Genomic DNA, 20,019 nt, shown 5'->3' with positions numbered 1-20,019 from the left:
CATCATCATCATCATCACTGGTCATTCAATGAAACAATTCAGGATGTTTTATTGATTTTCTTTTTTTTTTAAACGTCACAAACAAGCATCTGAGTATTAAAGGCTTTCAATCAAATGTAAAAATCGTAAAACATTTCCTTCTCATACTGATATAATGATTTGTCTACACGAGTGCATAATGCAGACATTTACTCGTATCGTTGCAGACATGCAGCACGTAAATTGGGAAATTATGCTAACAGCCCCGCACTTCATTAAAAGTGATAAAGGATGGCAAGGGTGCAGGAGAAGGAAGAGGAATAAAGGCTTATCTGTGCTGTTAGACAAGTAGCCATTGTTGGTGTGAACCTCTGGGGCATACCAGGTGTTCAGGCCTTACGGGGGAGGGCTGGGCTGATTAGCCGATTTTGGCTACAGTTTAACCAGGCCTGCTAACAGAGCAAGTCGTTATTTGTCGCCATTGTTAGCCGGCTGACGCTCCAAGTTCACACACAGGCCACGTTTGTGAATTTTGCAGCAAGATGAGCGACAACAAAAACACATTGTGTCATGTGCGCAGCAGAATGATAGCTTTGACTACAAAAAATATCAGTAGCAATGTTTCCCATTAATCCCCATCTGATACTATCGGATGTAGCAACAGGGCGCAGAAAACAAGCGTGTCTGTCAGTGTCCTTGAAAAAGTCAAGTGTGTGTCTAAGTGTGTGCGCGCAGACATTTTGACTACTGGTCGATTCAACCCCCCCAAACAGCAACTCCTACTTACACCCGACTAATGTAGCAGCACACTTTGTTGACATAGCCTTGTTGTCTCTGCAGATATTGCGATGGTACACTAGCTCATTGTTTCCCAACATTTATTGAACTAAGGCGCATATTTTACATTGAAAAAAATCTTATGGCACATCACCAAACAAAAATGTCAGAAAAAGTGCTGAAATAATAATGATCTGTGGTGCAAGTGAAAGAGCTTTTAGTTGTTCAGCCTTTCACTAAACATAATGGCATTGGAATAGATAAAAAATAAATACATGATTTATAGTACTGTAATCAAATCATTTTTGGATCAAATGGGTGAAACTGGTCAATTTCCAGCAATTATGAAGCACACTAATACACCATGAATAGCTCATACTGTCATGTCTAAAGTTGAACGGTTATTTCCTGTTTGTAGATATGCCATTACTACATTCTCCTCGTATGCATTTCCCCATTTTAGTATGAGAAAACCTTACATACAAAACCACTGTTGGCACCATCTCATGAGATACAATACAAGCGCTGTGTTCAATATTTCACCTACACAATGATAATGCCCATTGGGACATTTGATCATTAATATTCTGCATGAAGTCAAATCCCTAGCGTACATTGACAGCTGCCTATTTTGGGAACCTTATGAATCTACAGTAGGAGGGGTTAAAATATTAGAAACAGCTCTCTCTGTGTGATACAGGCCCGTGGACTGTATATAATTTGTCTTTATTTGTTTTCAAGTGTTGGATATTGCTTTACATGAAACCTCCTTGCATCAAAATTAAAAACTAATGCAAAATATTATTGGAAAATTGTAGCAATAATAATAATAATAATAATAATAGCAGACGTAGTATGGCACATCTTCAACCATACTATACTGTATGCTCGTGCCATTATAAATGACTGACTTTTGACCATTGACCACCAACAGCGCTAATTGTTGAGAGATGCAATTTCCCCCATGCATTCATCATAGTCAAGGTAAATACAGCACAGTAAGTAGAAGGACTGTTATTACGGGGGCTGAGGGGGTGGATGAAGTTTGTTCAGCAGGGTGGGTGCAGCCAGGAACAAAGACAGGGGAACAATGCGAGATCTCTGGAAAGAATCGCACCATCCACTCGGAACCGGTCAGTCAGGTTGGGCCTGAACAAATGCTCATTGGGGATCCAGTGACAACCCGTCATTCTGGATCCACGCACATGATGCAGTCAACAGCACACCGCAGCGCCCAGGAGCCTGCTCCACTGGATCGAGTCGTGGGCGTGGCGACAACCAGACAACCGTCGACGTACGCAGGTTCATGGAAGGATGCATACTACACGCACAAGTAACCTTTGTGCCGCAAACATATTCATGCGATACCCTGCCGACTCACTGCTGTCCCTCCCACGCACCCTAGCCCCACTGCAGGTTTGTCAGACTTTCCATGTCGCCGCCTTTTTCTCGAGAAGCTCTGACAGCCTCCCAGTGGCTACGCTGTTTTGCCTGCCCTGCCAGGACAAGTCTCACATATACCAACAAGCAGCATGTCAGTGCAAACACGGGTCTCCTCCAGGTCACCTCAAAAGTGCAGACTCAGAGTCTGTGCCTCTGTGTGATAGACATACTCAAACTAAAATAAAAACTGATTGCCGTAAATGTATGCCACTTGACATTGGATTTTCTCGCACACTCTAATTCACAGATACCTCAAAAAGCAATTAAGAAATAGCACTCAATAGAATAACATGAACTTGTTTGTCAAATAAAGATTTTTTTCTGTAACAATATATCCATATCGTGTGTTTTGAGACAAAATATAAGGCTAATGTATCAGGTTTTTGTGACCATTCGTGTGTAAAATAATAAAATTTAAAAAAATCACTATCTGGGCTTAATGTAACATTATTATGTGATAGTGTAGGTTCTGCTCGCCAGACACTCACATGACAAGTGAAGAGTCTGCTTCTACAGAACTAGGAATGCACAGTGGCACCCACAGACGCCACCAAGGCAGAAAAATGCTAAACATGACTCGTGTAACACACAAAAGATCCTTGGCCCATATGCAACCCAAAAATCCTTTTTGTGGTCATTGTGTAATCTTGTCTGACTGAGCAAACATTCAGAAGCTTTTTACAGCAATCAGAACCATCAAACCACACCAACCTGATTAATACTTTTTACCAACCTTTTCACAAATGAAATTCAAAATTGATCAATAATTGTAAGATACATACCTGGTTGATTTCATCCATCCCGTTACTGGCAAACTCAAACACCAGTTCATTGGGCTGCACTGCGGTGGTCATGACGGTGGCCACTTTGGCTCTTTCTCCACACGGACAGTGCCCCCGACAGAGGCCCGAAGCAGACTTTCACAATGCAAGATTGCTTCCTAGTCTGACTTTCTCTTTAGGAACCACAAGCTGAAATTTAGAGGATCAGCCTGGCCCCACCGGAAGCACCCTGGTCCCGCTCAAGATCCACCTCATGCATCTATACCTGGAAGACCAGAAGAAAAGACAGGATGAGACCATGGCAATTGTCTCCAGTTTGTAATTTCGACATTGATTTCACACTCACACACATTATAAGGCGGAGGGATTCGTTCTGATAAAAACACACAGTGGTAATTTATATGACTAATTTGACCTGCCTCTGACCTTCTCGCACACTCAAAAAGGCCCAATGCAAGAGCTTTAATTAAAGTCCAGCCTTCATGGAGACAAAAAAGTATTCCACTTTAATTGACAGGTGCACTGTAGTAGTAGTAAACAGCTGTGTCCCACTGCTATGGAAGACCAAAAGTGCCAAAATTAAATTGAAATTTTAAATGAAATAGAGGAATAATTATATCTATATAGTTCCCTATAACACATTGATTTATTTGATTAATAAATGAAAGATTTGATAAATTAATGACATTCATAATTTCATGTTGTATTTATTCATTTGTTTATTTTTGGCATTTCTGGTTCTCCATACACTGCAGTCCACAACCATTTTAAATTAGCTGGATAAAATGTCAACCTAATCTGTGTAAACATTAAGGCACAAGGCTGGCGATAGAAATGCTTTGCTATCGAAAAACAAAGTAAAAAAAGAAAGACGTGGTTCCACCCTGCAGCTGGAATTTGATGGAACTATAATTCAATCAGGATTGACTTTATCGACTGACCCGAATGGCACAAAGTAAGCGTGATATCCTGATGCTATGGTGACAGTCAGTGAGGCTGGAGTTTGTTTTAAATGATAATTGACTGATAAAAAGATAATAATAATTCATGCCAAAAAAGCAGCTTTGTAGGTAAAAGTTGACAACTTTTTTAAACGACAATAGACTGTTAATTCAGACCAAAAATAGATGACCATCTGCATGAAAATGCTTCTTCCTTTTTTTTTTTTAACTGCAAACACTGTCCTGAAAGAACCCCTCGTTATCATTACCGCTCCCTTTACGATGGAGCTCACTCATGGGCAGCATGTTTTCATCACATGATCTGCATGAGGCCTGAGTGAAGTCTCGCCACACACAAACAATAAGGTCAAAGATCAGCCTTGTGATGTTGCGCTGGATACCCTCGGGCTGGTACTGGAGTAATTGGTTGGGTGGTGGTAGCGGGGGGGAGGGGCGTTGGGAGTTAAATAAGGAATATGTTTTCATGAGAGGGAGGGCTAAGGAGTTTGTTTGCATGAGTGTGCCAAAGAGGCTGATACCCACAGGCGTGCAGAAGGATGGGAGTGGGTTGTAGAATTAATGGAGCCCATGGCCACGCACACACTCACATACATCTTTCCCAGAGACTCGTGGAACTGGAGGTCACACACACACAAACACAGACACATACTCACACACACACGTCTTGCTTTTCCCACTGCTGCAGGGTGGAGAATATTTGCTTTGAACTGTCTTTTGTGAACGCTGCAAGTCCAAGGTGGAGTCACACAAGCGGGGGTGGAAATGGGCAACCAGCGTGCAGACAAGAGTAGTTCAGTGTCAATGGGGATGGGGTCAGAGTGGCCAGTGTAGAAAAGTAGCAGTGATAAAAGCATATGGGGAGAGATTTGTGTACATATTATTCACACACATTCAGCTTAATTTTTACTCAAAATTGTCAACATATTTGCATTAAAAGAGTGCACTGTGCTGGAAGAAGACGTGGAGATGTTCTCTGCACAGCTTGTAATTAGAGCACACATTAATTGTGTGTATGAAAGTGAAAGTAGGTACACTCTTGGATGCCTTGTGCCATGCAACAGGCAGAAGCTTGAAATTGAATATTTGTCTCGTCGCTTGTAATATACTCAAACGTCGTGATTTATTTATGAAATGTAAATCTTAAGTTAACATTGATGTCACCCACATCATGTTCGAGACACGAGGTAAGTTCAAAAACTGTTTACACGGTATGACATTTAAAAGAAAAACAACACCCTCCATGCATTTAATGTTCATCACCATGATTATCTAAACAATGTGGGCTCTCTAATTTTCTCACGCAATTGCATTCTTTTATCTAAATTTGATTAGTCAGACGCAAACTTAAATGTGCATCACCATCCAATATTTGAGCATTATCTGGGGTAATTAAAATTGATTAGCTAATAATACACTAAGCTTGCTTATTTTGCAGCATGAAAATAACAATTATGTCATTAGATAATAAAAATGGAGTTACATGTTATATATCAACATTGCTTTATTCAAAAGCCATTGCGATTGCATGTGTGATATTTTTCCAACATCAAGCAGCCCTGCTTAGTATGTCCCAGCACTGATAAAAACGGTCCAGTTGCCATAGTGCTAGCACCGAGAGAGGCATCCATTAGCGAGAAGCAGGCTGCACATTATCCTGCGCACATGACAACAGCTGCCTTGTCCCGACGAATAAGCCAGACTGCTGCATCATGAAGAGACAATGAAGAAGAAGAGGAGGAAGACAAAGGGAGGAGTTGCACAGTCAACGCATAATAGCTTACAAAGTAAATAGAGTGATGGGACCCGAGAGTTTTAAAATCGCGATTACAAAACCAGATGACACAGAAGTGTGTCATATGGAATGTGGACCCGGTCGAACACAAGCTCCAAATACTAATGACACTAAAAAACAAAAAGCAGGCAAATGCTTTGTTACTTAATCAATGAACAGATGGCTGATCTAATATATTGATTGTTCATTCGGTGAAGTTAGCAGGCAGGCCATTTGGGTGTGTGTTGATTTTTTGCAGGATTACATCAAACGTACACAATTTATTTGGATGAAATTTAGTGTGAGGATGGACTTTTTCACACAACAACCAACTATAGCTGATGCTAAAAATAACCTAATAATAAACAATATAAAGTAATTTTATTTTCAAGTTGTATTATTTTATTTTACCATTTATTTTTAATTGAATTTAGATATAGTATATATACATATAAATTGCATAAGTTTTTAATAGTTTTTTTTATTTGATTTGATTTGTCCATGATTTGTCATGCTAGATTAAAAGATTTATTGTTAATATATTGTTGTTTTTTGTTTTTGTTTTATTAATAAAATGTATTTAAACAATATTTTATTTAATTAATTAATTAATTATGTTATTATTATCATTATTATTATTATTGGCTTCACTATAAATGTCATTTGGTGCAATATACTGCCTCATTTTGTAAGGGCGTTGCAAAAAGAGATTCTCACCATTATTGTTGTTCTGCGCTAAACTGAGGGATTCAAGTCGTGTGTTATGTATGTATTATGTATTATCAGATTGTGTAAACTCCTTTCTCATACACTTTTTGTGGTAGTCCACCATAAATGCCAAAATTCTTTATAGGTTTGTATGTAATATGTATATCTTATATCTTTTTCATTAGTTCAAATGATGAAAATCTAAAATCAATTCTTAGCTAAAATGTTGCCACAGCATTACATTTCACGCAACACTGGTTATTGTCAATTTGTCAAGTCTTTAGATTAAGATCTCCAAAAGCCCAAAAGTCAAATGTATTCACTATACTGCAACAGCATGGGTAACATTCATTACATTTGCCTTGTTTATAATTACTGTCCACTGACAGGTTCTTTAGTCAAGATTATCAGCAGTTGCGACGCTATAAATAGAGCAAAATCTCGTCAGCTGCTGGCATTGTAAACGTCCCATAACAGATATGCACACGGGACTGATAGCCTCCAGCAAATTTAATTTAACGGAGCACTGATTTAACGGACGCAAACATCGGGCCGCCGAGGAAATTGTTCCAATCTGTTTGACGCTAATGTTAATCTAGATTTCAAAGTGTGCAGGTTTGTTACTCCTTCGGGTTGAATTGATTGTTTCCAGGACTTTTAGGTAGCTGTGATGGCAGAGTATGCAGCACATAGCGTTCAGCTCCACCCTGAATATATGGCAACTGTTGTTGCCAGTTGCAATAACAACCAATTAGAGGCAGGATACATGAACAAATGGAGTATTCCCATAAAACCCTTCACACACACACACACACACACACACACACACACACACACACACACACACACACACACACATACATATACACACCCTCTTTTTTTTTTTTGCTTTATTCTCCTCAGCTGAGCTCATTGTTGACCATGAAAGGAGGTAGTTGAAGCCAGCAGAATTACTGTGCAGTGACTCACTCTGTACGCATGTGATGACTGCAAACATTGTGGGATGCAAGAAATAAGGGCCCAGGCAAGCAAATCTTGAATTATCAGCAATTTGCAGCTCAGATTACAAAAAATATGTATTAGATTTTCTCGGGGCGTATCATTCTGAAGGTGATGAAGATATGAGACAAAAGGCTATTCTTCTGTGTTTAAACTACACACACGTGTGCGCACACACACACACACACACACACGCACACGCACACGCACACACACACACACACAAACACGTCAGAGGCTGAACACCTGCGTCCTGAATTGAAAGTAGCCTGAAGAGGATTTAACACATAGCAGAGGTAAAGAAGCAAAGCTTGCAGCACTTGACGTTTCCAGTGCATAATTATTCGTCTTGGAGTTATTGCAACATATCATGCACTATTTGGACTAAGCCAGTATTACATCTTTCTCTTAAAGGTAGCATATGATTTGCTGTCTACGATATAATAAAATATATTTGTTTTAGAAGCAAGTGTATGTTGAAGCCTAAATCCCAGCTGCTGCGTGCACACAAATCAGATGAGAGTACCCCTAGACCATCAGAGACCATTGAAAGTGAGTATGTTTGCTGAAATGTCTTACTTTGTGGATCTGATCAATGGCATTGATGAATCAACAAAGGACATTACAACCCATCACTGATTTTGCATGGAAAACTATTTGATCCGATCAGATCTATGTAAAGTCTACAAATATATAATTGTTCATCTTTGAAGTACTGCAACATATCTGGCAAGTATTGTTCATTAAGAGGTCGTCACAGCATATCAAGCATTTTTGACTATTATATATCGCTAACACAGTGGTTGGTTGGGTGGCACCTCCAAACGTCATGCACTATGGTCCCTATTACACGAATACTATTTGCATTGGAGGCTTCACATCACCATCGTGAGAGTTCTGGCAAATTCTTCGACAAACCGACAACAAAAATTAGGCATCCAATAGAAACAGCAATACTCTGTGCATTGTGTGGCATTGCCTATTGCATTAGCTGTCAATCTGACACTGTGACTAATTCTATTGTTTGGCCAAACTATGGTATTATACTCACAGTCTGCTTCAAGCCAACTATGTGATTTTTCACCAGTGTAAGATAAAGACATTGACTGACTCATGCGGCGGTCATACAGTACATCACCCAGACACTCTGCCAACAAAGAAAACCATATCCATGAAAAGAAAAAAAAATGTCCACCACTATGTTATTGTCCACCACTATGTTATTGAACATTGTCAGCACAGGCGCTGTTTTTGCAGGATCTGCCCGGTTCCTGTCAAGGAAGTGACTCAATGATATGACGCTCATTGCTGGAGTTTGGCGATAGCCAGCGTGGGTAAGCGCGGGATGGAGTTAGTCAGTCTTTGGACAGCGGCTTCCCGCTACTTTTCTTTTTGGCAGCTTGTACTCATTTGTCACCAAACTATGCAACAAGTACCAAACGTCAGGGAAAATTCTGGTGATCTCCTGGGTAAAGAATGCTCATGAATGAAAACATAGTTGCATCCATCTGGATCTACATTAACATCCTCCCACCACTCCATAAAAACAGATTTTACAAGAACCAGTTATCGAGCAAACACGTAAAAACAGTGAAGATGTTTCCCTAAATGTAGATCATAGTAAGTCTATTGAGCCAAATGATATTACCTAATGAATGAAGCGGGTGAAATATCTTGGACAAGATTAACAGCTGTTTTGTACAGCTGTTCAGATCAAACGCGAGGTGAGCATTTCTGGCGGTGCAAATTAAACAAACAGCCACACAGCAGGCAGTCCGTTTCGGGAATGTACTACATCACCCACAACGTCCTGTACAGGTGGTTTTTGACTCCAGGTTCTAGAACAATGGAGGAAAGAAATTCCATTGTAGTCACCCCGAGTCACCCCGAGCTTTCCAACACAGTCAACTAGCCATACCTTACTACTTAACGTGCAGCAGCAGCACAAGCACAGGCAAAAACAACATGTTGAAATAAAAACAATGTAAAGCAATATTATTGCAATCTGTGGGACCGGGCCAAAAAGAATCACGCTTGGAGAATGAGTGTGGAATTTGGCCTATTTGGTGAGTGGACTAAACCAAGATAACATTTAGCAGTAACACAACCACTGGCCATCAGATTCACTTCAGATTCAAACTTGTTTTATTTTTTCTCTCAGACAAGGGGCGCACCTCCTCTTTTTTGCTTGAAGTAACAACCACCATATAGCGCTCCGGCAAGCAAACGCACACGTGGGGCAATTCGATATTTCGTGTTCAGTATGAACGTAGCACAAGGCGTACTAAAAAAAAAAAAAAAGACGTCTCGCCATGCAAACTGCACATTGCAATCGAGTGAAGTAAAGGACTTGCAATAGTATGGAAGAGGGCCATGTTTTTGTGCTGATGGCAAACTGCACCTCCAAAAGCCTAATGGCATTTAATGAACAGCAGCAGGCCCATCAGAGCCTCGCATCAGAGGGCATTCGAGGCTATTGCGCTGTGCCAGAGCCAAAAAGACGAGTGGAATTTAATCTCATCTCCTGCAAACCTTGTACTTTTCCATTCGGGCTGAGAGCGACTTAAGGAGAAGGATGCATGCTTCTCTTAAACAGCATTGACAAAGTGGCCTTTTTTAAAAGGAATAAAAATAAATTTAAAAAAAAGGTGAAACCGCTGTCATATGCACACTGAAAAATTAAGTTTCAAATATGAGACATGACAAAGAACTCTAGCTTTTACGTCTTACCTTTGTAAATAAATAAATAAATAAATAAATAAATAAATAAATAAATAAATAAATAAATAAATAAATCATGCATTTATTCAGTGAGGAAAAAAAATCCCACCTGAAGAAATAATTCAAAACCACAATTACTGCCACCCCAGATGTTAATACTTTGTACTTTTGCAAACAACACAGCACGTAATCTCCTGTAATGTTTCACAAGATGGGAGAATCCAGACAGACAATTCCTCTTTGCACAATCTTGCTAAATCATACAGCCACCTGGGTCTTTTCCTCTGCACTCTCCACTTTAGTTCACTCCACGTTTTCAATGGGGTGGAAGTCTGGGGAATGAAGTGGCCATGGGAGGAGCTTGATTATGTGTCTGGTGAGCCATTTCTATAACTTTCAGTATTAGAGTATGTTTCTGCCAAAAAAAAAAAAAATAATCACATTTTAACCAGGAGTGCTAATAAATATGGAGAGTGCGATATACAATGTGTGTGCGTGCGTGCGTGCGTGTGTGTGTATGATAATTTGTGAAAGAAATACTATGGCCAGTATAGAGCATATGCAAAACCCACACACTGACCTGCAAGTTAGGCACAGGCAGGAAAACCATCGCAGAGCAGCTACTTCCTGTCTGTTAAACCACACTCTGAGCAACATTTCTCTGTGTCGCGGAAACTTCTCAACCCCCCCCCCCCACACTTCCTTTGCAAACATCACTATGCCCTTGCGTAGTATCGTTTCCACAAAGAATTCTAAAGAGAAAAACTGTGATATATTTAGCATTCCATTAAAAAATTAACCAAACGTACATATCCACAAAGCCAAAGTGAGGGGACGAGCACATCTGCACTTGGTTTCCAAATTTAACATGATAATATAGAAAAGCTGCCTTTACTACATTGACAATTTCATATTTTAATGAAAAAAAAAATATGAATAACTAAAATGGGTAACTAAAATTAAAGCGTTCAAAACATTGTTACAGATTGTTTGACAATGTATGAAGCAAACACGTCTGTAAATGTAGCAAGCGGCCGTGTGTCACAAGAACAGGAAATTAAATTGCAGATAGCTTCTTCTGAAAAAGCCCTCAAACACGAGTTACACTGGGATACGATGAGAGGTAGCATCTGGATCTTGTCAGGAAAATACCTTGTCACGCAGCCAGTATCCAAAAATCCGACTGAAAATTGGACTGATATTTTAAAAGAGCCACTTGTAAGATAAAGAAGAACTGAATATTTGTGATCATTTTACTAAACTGAAAATAGCTCATTTCTGACAATATGCCATTTATAAACTCAGTGCTGTTGTATTGCTGGGTATTTGCTTTATTGACTATGGGAAAAGTAACAATCCATATCTTGATGATGGGATTATATCTATACCTGAAGGTTCTGAACTCCTTAATCCGTGCCAGTTCTCAATGGTAATGCTCCTCGTGAAGATACATTTTGAGATATGTTAAGAACCTTAAAGCTTTGTTGATGTCAATGCATTCCTCATTTTTATTTCTCAATCTAACAAGCCAACATCAGATATCTAGGACAACCAGGTTGTGAAATTTTAGGCACTTTATGCATAAAGTGGGCCATCAAAGACACAAATATTTGTATTTATTGTATCAATGTGTCAAAATGAATTAATTATTATCAGATGGCTACAATATATTTAAACACTTTTATGACAAAAAAGCACACGCGTGCGTGCGTGCGTGCGTGCGTGCGTGCGTGTCTGCGGCCTGCTGATCTTGTTCTTGTGGGCATATTTGAGATGCTTCATTCTCAAGGTGCTGTTGTTTAGGCTTGATTTTATGTGCGTGCGTGTGAATGTGTGTGCGTGTGTGCGCGCGTGCGCGCGTGTGCGTGTGCGTGTGCGTGTGCGTGTGCGTGTGCGTGTGCGTGTGTGTGTGTGTGTGTGTGTGTGAGAGCAATGTGATTCATGACCTGACACGGAAAGCCATCTTGTCTTCTATTTATACACAACACATTCAAACAAATGTGGAAATCTACCGGAAAATCCAGAGTGAACTGACAAGAAATTAAGGCAAACAATCAAAGTTCCATTGCCAATGATAAAGGGAGTTCCCTTCAATTTTTATGTTCACATATAAACATACCAGCAGCAAACTCTAAATCGAATGCGAGTAAAACAAAAACAAATTGTATTCCTGATCGTTAACTCGACACCAGCATGCATATGTCGGCAGCTAGTATGAACATTGCCGTCTTTGCAGGTGGCATAATGGGAAGGTGAGGCCTGGGAAGCGGGTACCAGGCTGCTGCCGCCGCATACCAAACAGGTCCGGACACAGGCGGGCTGGCTGATGTGTCCACCCATAATGAGACACGTTGCAATGTGAAGCAAACACAGCACGCCCTCGCGGAGAACAGAGATCCAAGTGAACCTGTTTTCCTGCCTCCCGGACACTTGGTGGTCAAGCTTGGGATTAAGGGCATGGTGGCTGTTTCGTAAACAAGATCATCAGCATTTTATGGGCTTAATTGTGGTCTATCTAGTTTCATACGTCTATTTTCTACAGTGCTTGGGGTACACTCTGGACACCTCTTAAAGGTTATCAGACATGATGTAGCTTAAAAGGAAAGAACCATGTACTATGTGTGCCACTCATCAATCTGACATCCAAGAAAATTCAAAGCTGCTTGTGTTCCGGCGGCATCATGTCAATTGGCCCAACTGAAACATCACAATGCGGTAATTCAGAACAGCTCGCTCACATACACATCTTCAAACACGCTAGATATCTACTTGGTGGTTTGAAGGGTGGGCAGGTACACCAGAGTCCCAAGTATTTATACAGAGACTAATAATAACGCAATCCAAGTTATTGTTTTCTACAGGAATTAAAAAAAAAAAAGGTATGCCCTACCCACATAAATTCCCAAACTTTTGGTAGCCTCAAAGCACCAACCACTATTCCACAACTAATTGCATTAAATCAGCCCTCCTCTTCAGCACTGATGGAGACAGCCTGGCTTATCTAATTTCACACCATTTGATATAGGTCAGTGTGGTATTGGGTGGCGCTGGCCAATGTATTCTATCTAATCTTTGTGCCTACAAAGCATTAAAGTGCTGCGTCATCACTTTGTTGCGTATTTGAAAACCGGCGGGAGGTGTGGAATGGGGCTGAAACTGTGAAGGAACAAGTCAACAAGTCATGACGGTTATCTCATCCTTACAACATTGGGTTTTTTTTTTCCTTCCTCTGTCCGACTAATACTCAACACTGATCACAGCTCAATCAGTCCCACCTCTTTGGAGAAGTGCAAGGATGGTGCGGGTCAATATTTGCCAAAGGTTTCATAAAGTACGCAGCTTTATGGGCTCAGGTGACAATGAAGGATAATAAAGTTCCCGCTTGCAGACTTGTGTAACCATACAGTGACACCCGTGTTAATTTTTAACAGATGGCAATAATTACGTTTGATTAACACATAACCCTTGCTTGGTGAAATATCTTTAGTAATAACAGTTGGCTTGTAAAGCAACCGTTGAATAATGAGCAACTGGCAGGGGGTGTGGCGGTGGGGGGGGGGGTATTTTCTGATGACAATCCCCTATGCAAAATACACCAAGGTAAACAAGGAGTGGCTGTTGCCCAGCAACCAAAGCAGAGAGAAGCCTCATGAGAAGAAGAAAGCAGGTGGGCTTCTCTAAAGACCCTATTTCCATAGGGTGGAATAGGACTGCTCAAAACATATACGTACATATATGTAAAGTAATTTAAACATGCATAACATTCATTTTCAGCAATTACGTTTGCTCCCAGAAACCAGTCAACTACTCATATTACCTTTATTATGATAAATTAACATCAGGTAAGTTATGTATGGCACCATCTTATCAATGTTCAGTGTTGTAGACCTTTAATCCCCTGTGATGGGTGCAGGGGGTTGTAGGCGGGCCGTTTGTTGTCAGGCTTTACTGGTTGATTTTAAATTGCAAAGTCGTTGTGGTTATCAACTTTGAAGCATTTTGAGTACACATTGTATGGTAAGGTGCTATAGAAACTAGAAACTGAGTTGACTTGACTATGTTTTGCAAAAACAATGTTTACAATGTTAAGTGAAATATTCATCTATTCATTCATTTTCCCAACTGCTTGTCCTCATGTGAGTCACTGGCACTCTTGAGCCTCATCCAGCTGTCTTTGGGCGGTAGGCGGGGTACACCCTGAACTGGTTGCCAGCCAATAGCAGGGTACACACATTGACCAAACCATCCGCACGCAGGGGGATTTTATAACTCTATGCACACAGTGTCTACTATGCAACTATGGATGTTTTTGGAATCTAGGAGGAAACTGGGGTACCTGGAAAAATCCCACGTACGGGGGAGAACATGCAAACTAAATAACAGGAAGGCCAAAGCCCAGAGTCAAACCCACGACCTCTGCACTGTGATGCAGACATGCCGCCGTGAAATGAAATGATCAATTTTAATTGAAGTTAACAGTTAACACCCACAAATGTTTTTTAGACATACAGGTAGAAAAAAATAAATAGTGTAGTGCTATCTTAAGCGGCATAATAATTGACATAACTTCAACATTGTTTTCTAAATCCACCCAAAAAAACTACTTGCATAACATGATTTCGCTTTATCATGCAAATACAAAATGCAGAACAACAAAAGGTTGTTTAACAGCATACTAACTGCAAGACACAATTTTTGTAGTTATCACTTCAAATGATCCCACAACTATGGTACTCGTAACTCGTCGGCTTCTTAGGTTAAGATAAGTAGCTTCATCACATTAGAATTCCATTAATTCTAACAATGTCAACAAGTAATAGAAACAAAAGACTTTTTCTATTAAGAATTTAAGCAAGTGTTTCCCACAGGTCGAGAATGTTTGGTATTTAGTGACATGACGTGTGGCGGCGCCACTTATGGCAGGTGCATACTATAATAAGCGTTTAGACAAAGTTGGGCAAAATAGACTCCGTTCTTTAATTCGGCCCACTGAGCAATTACATGATCTATAATATCCTATTTGAAAGCTTTGAGGAACCACTTGTTATCATTTAGTCTGGTTTAATAAACTTTATCGGTTCATACGTTTGGAAATGAAGAAACACTAGCTGAGACGTTCCCCGCAGTTATTAAGAGCACAGACACATGTCCATGCAGAACCATGAGGGAAAGCAATTGTACTCCCCATATGCATTCGTGGTTAACTTCTCTCAGTGTAAAAGGCTCACTCACACACAAATCTATTTTACACTCTGTGTTTGGAAACGCGTTACCTCATACAGGGTGGAGACCAGACAGCTTTGCACTTAGTGTGTTTTGAACAGAACAGTGTTGACAAAGCAATTGAAAGGACAACTAAATTATCAATGCTGGGGAGAGGCAAGCACAACAGACTTTTTTAATGAGTCTCTTCCCTCTGCTTTTATCGCACATGCAGTAAACCTACAAGCCACTGTACATACACAACTTTACTAGACATTGTTCTTTTACCAGGATATGGGACATTTCCACAGGTTTATGACATATATAGTATCCTAGCTGGCCTTTGGCAGTATGTGGGGCATAGCATGAACCGGTTGCCCGCCAATTACAAGGCACAACCATTCACGCTCACAATCACACGTACGGACAATTTGGAGCGGTCAATTGGGCTACCATGCGTTTTTTGGGGAATGTGGGAGGAAACCGTAGTAACCGGAGGAAAGCCATGCAAGCACGGGGAGAACATGCAAACTCCACACAGGAAGGCCGGAACCGGAGTCAAACCCAGGCGGACCTACTAACCAATTGACCACCTTGCTGCCATTTCAAAATATTATTCTTAATTAAAATAATATATTTAAAATTTCAAGTCAAATGTTGAATAAGTAATACATTAAAAGCATAAGTACGATTATTTTTTTATTTGCAGGTTTTTGGTGGGTGGGTTTCTCCCTGAAACAAAACAATGGGAGTGGGGGGGGGTAAATAATGTATATTAAATTATAGGGCAAGTAGGAGTATAAATCAAATCAAATAAAATGACAATTACTAACAAAACTACAGAGAAACCCAGGCAATCTGACGCTAAAGGTGCATAGATACCCTGAAGATAACAATGGATGCATGCAAGTGTGTTCACAAATGCTACGACAGAGACATTTCTGGCCGATACAACCCCACATGTTCATTCATCCGAGAACCTGTTATGTGGATCTGCAGGACCAACTGTTTTTGTTAGCAACAGACTTTCAATGTCCTTGTGTGATTACTGACCTGATTACTGAGCGCGTATGATGTTATGATAAAAGCAATACAGTTGCAATGTAATGACAAGAAAAGTATTATTGGTATTCATCGCCGGCTCTCGTATGGATCTCATTGTGAGCCATATGAAGTGGAACACACTGAAAAACAGTATCGAGATGACTTGCAGATTCAAATGTATTTATATTCTATAATTTGCCGCTGCCTTCTAATGAGCCTCAATGAAAGAATGCGGTTACAGGTTATCTGCTAACAATTAAAGAACAATTAAACATTCTCTAACTAAAGCAACAGTATGACGTCTGGGGGTGGACTCAATCTTGAGGCTTGACCAGTTTCGTACCTTGCATAATCACAAGTGTGTCCATGTGCGTGTTATCAGAGAGTGTGACCTAACTTTCCCACATACTAGAACATCTTTCTTTTTCTTCCACCCTCACTCGATCTTTAAGCTACTATTTGTATTCTTTTTTTTAGGTCAGGTGGGTGTCATAAGTCAAACATCCGGCCTCTTTGCTGACAAACTGCACACCATCTTGTTCGTACTTTACTTGGAAAAAGGAAATAAGTCTGAATGAAAGATAGCTATTCTATGTTTAGGGAAGAGAGAGCGGTTTAATGCAGGCCGGAATTGCATCACATCCGCTTGAATTCTGAGAAGAAAAAAAAAGTCTGAGGAGGAGAAAAAATGTGGTGTCCTCTCAAGTCTGATTGGCGATGAATGGAAATAGATCGAGAAAGCAATCGTGAGGCTGCTAGTCCCGGCACGCTTAGAGCATGAGACAGTTGCAACATTAGCAGACGGTTGCTCAATTCAGTTTTTTTTTTTTTAATTTATCATGGATGGGCTGGAATGAGCGAAGGCCCACTTGTGGCCTTGAAAGTATCACTGCATCTCCTACTGACACACATACGTACATAGTGCGCACACACACACGTGCCTTGCTCAGTGACGCCTTGGCAGTAGGATTCAGGGCAGATGCGTGTGTTACATATTAACCGTGACCACCCAGATTTTATTTCACAAGTCGGCGACAGCAAGGAGTCACAATCTTAGACAGAGAGTGAGTGAAACAGAGAAAGCGACATGTGTGTCTTTGGCATGTGGAGAAATTGACAATAAAGCTGACTTTGACTTTGACTTTTGGAAATAGCATGAAAATGCAAATGCAAAGAAATAGAAAAAGAAAACTTCTTTCAGCCAAAACAGATTCTAATGATTTTTGCTTATGCTTAGTTTGAGCCAAAAACAAGATTTAAATTTTACTTAGTTTGTACAAACCTTCAAACCAAATAATTTTGGAAGTAAACAGAAATGTACAATTTAAATTAATTGTATGCAGGGGGAGAAATATTTTCTATTGATAACAATTAGACAGCACTTTTTTTTTTAATTTGTTTTTTTTATACAATAATTAGATTACCTTATTATAGAAATGCTTGGTTGTCTTTTTTAACATTCAAATGCAGGGGAAACCAGGGAATTGAATAAATGGCATGGAAAATGACTGTGCAACACAAACTGCACGCATAACTGAAAATGCATGATGTAATCTCAAATAGAAAGAGTAAAAGTTTATAATTGATCCTATGGTTTGGGTCACTTATAACATACCTTTGAGTAAAATGTGAAATATTAAATGAATGTGAAATAAAGGCCATGATAATTGCTAAGGAAGCTCATAGTTTAAAACATTCATTCATCTATTTTCAGAATCACTTATTCATTTAAAGAGAATTGCTGTGGTTCCACACCGTATATGAATTTTAGAATTTTAGAATGCATTTGTCCAAATGGTGCCACTGTACACTTGCTACAACACTGTTTATTTTCCGTTTGTCTTACTCACAAGCCATCTTCTGCTGTATTTCCAATGTCAGCTTAAGAGGCGTATCAGTTATTGCTGTCGTTTTGTCCTTTTGTGTTAAAGGGAGATTTTGCTGCCAGGCTTTTGGTAAGGAACAAGTAACTGTGGGTCTTAAGCGCAGCCAAGTCAGTATTTTTGGGGGCTTTTGAGTGTCTTGGTTCATAACTGGAACAGGAATTTAGTTGGTAGCTAGGGCAGAAGCTTCGAGCACAAGGTTGGCCGATTGGGGGTGAAGAATCTGGTTTTGGTGCAAATTCCTTCCTGTGCAGAGTGCGGCCTTCCTGTGTGGCGTTTGCATGTTGTCCAGGTGCTCAACAAACAAGTATGGTAGGCTGATTGAGCACTAAAAATTGTCCGTCGGTGTGATGGTGAACGTGAATTCTTGTTTGTCTATATGTGCCCTGCGACTGGCTGGCAACCAGTTCAGGGTGTCCCCTACCTACCGCCCAAAGACTGCTGGGATAGGCTCCTGCAAGCTCGCAACTCTCGTGTGGATAAGTGGTTGAGAAGATGGGTGGATGGACAGACGGACGCGCGCACGGACAGATGGATTTTCTTTCACAGTTTCCAGATAAAATTTACAATCAGTTTTGGTTTGATTTGAATTATTTCTCAGCTGCATTGTTAACTAAGTGCATTATCTTTATCATAAGTGTAGAATGAAATTTCAAAACACCTTGTAGTAAACACCTTTTGATAAACACTCACATAATTCAGTTATAACAAGACCAAAGTCTATATATTCTAATTTATATTCATCCTTAATCCTGCTATTGTCATTAAAATTCGTTGAGAAATGGGGAAACATTTCAGAATTTTTAAATTCCCTGGTTATCAAATCCTGGATCTGCAACTTGTGCATCCTTCAATGAACTGGCTCTCCAGTGTATCAATGAACCAACTCTGACAAACATCTAGAAGCCAAATATCAATTAAATCCGAACTTTGAAGGTAATTTAAAATCCCTTTTGGACAGAAATTATAAATAATATAATGATAAACTGCATTCTTGCAAACTTTGACTAGTCCATATCCAAGCATGCTGGTACTCCACCCCTCCTCCTCTTTGAGCTGCCAGCCTCTGTCCTGTCGTGTTGTGACAGGCTTCAGCATACGCAAGTTAGTCTTGAAAGGAGGCACCGAGTGACCACTTCTGACCACCCTCATCACCTGACCATCAGCCTCGATGAACAGAGTGGAAGTTGTGCGCTGCTCCTAATTTTCAATGCAAAGCAGTGACGTGGGGGGGGGGGGGGGGGGTTGCACAGGTGTGACTGGGTCAACATGCAAAGTCGGGCAAACTATGCATCCAAACCAGTCATAGAATAGTGTACGTAAACTAAAAAGGAGGATTGATGTGTTTCTCATGCCAAGCGAATTCAGGCAACCAAAGCAGCCACCAGGTAACAAACAAGCAAGAACATTCTAAAGCGTGGGTGTTTTTACCCAAAGCGCCCTGCTTGAAAAATCAGATCTCGTTTTAAAAGTTTCAGTTTCTGCTTGAACAGGGACCTGCAACACACATCCAGGGAGCTTGAAATCTTGCACACAAAGCGCGAAAAAGCTTGGGGGGGGGGGGGGGGGGTTAACGTTGCGTACAAGAGGAACAAGACACTGTGGTCGAACCTCCCAGTGAAGTGAAATCAAGCTCTTCTGGTCCCCATTTTCACCTCGCACTTTTTTGTAATGCTACAGGATGAACAACATTCTGCTCTGATCGTTCGATTGTGGAGCCACGCTCGACTGGCTTATTGTAAAAGCGA

The 20,019-nt window shown here is 40.3% G+C and overlaps 1 protein-coding gene across 3 annotated transcripts in view; it reads right to left on the bottom strand.

The window, feature by feature from the left end:
* Window positions 1–20,019, bottom strand: part of elf1 (E74-like ETS transcription factor 1) — a 40,471-nt gene that overhangs the window by 9,090 nt on the left and 11,362 nt on the right. For all 3 annotated transcript variants that reach the window (XM_088384185.1, XM_088384191.1, XM_088384177.1), the window contains exon 2: window positions 2,982–3,246. In XM_088384185.1, the coding sequence (XP_088240311.1) occupies window positions 2,982–3,053 (72 nt within the window). In that variant the 5' untranslated portion in view covers window positions 3,054–3,246. The remainder of the gene's footprint in view (window positions 1–2,981; window positions 3,247–20,019) is intronic.

Source organism: Syngnathus floridae, chromosome 1 (assembly GCF_059516105.1).
Source record: "Syngnathus floridae isolate MCC-2025c chromosome 1, RoL_Sflo_1.0, whole genome shotgun sequence".
Lineage (NCBI taxonomy): Eukaryota > Metazoa > Chordata > Actinopteri > Syngnathiformes > Syngnathidae > Syngnathus > Syngnathus floridae.
The sequence above is the reverse complement of the archived record's forward strand: the minus strand, read 5'-3'. Positions and strand labels throughout refer to the sequence as shown.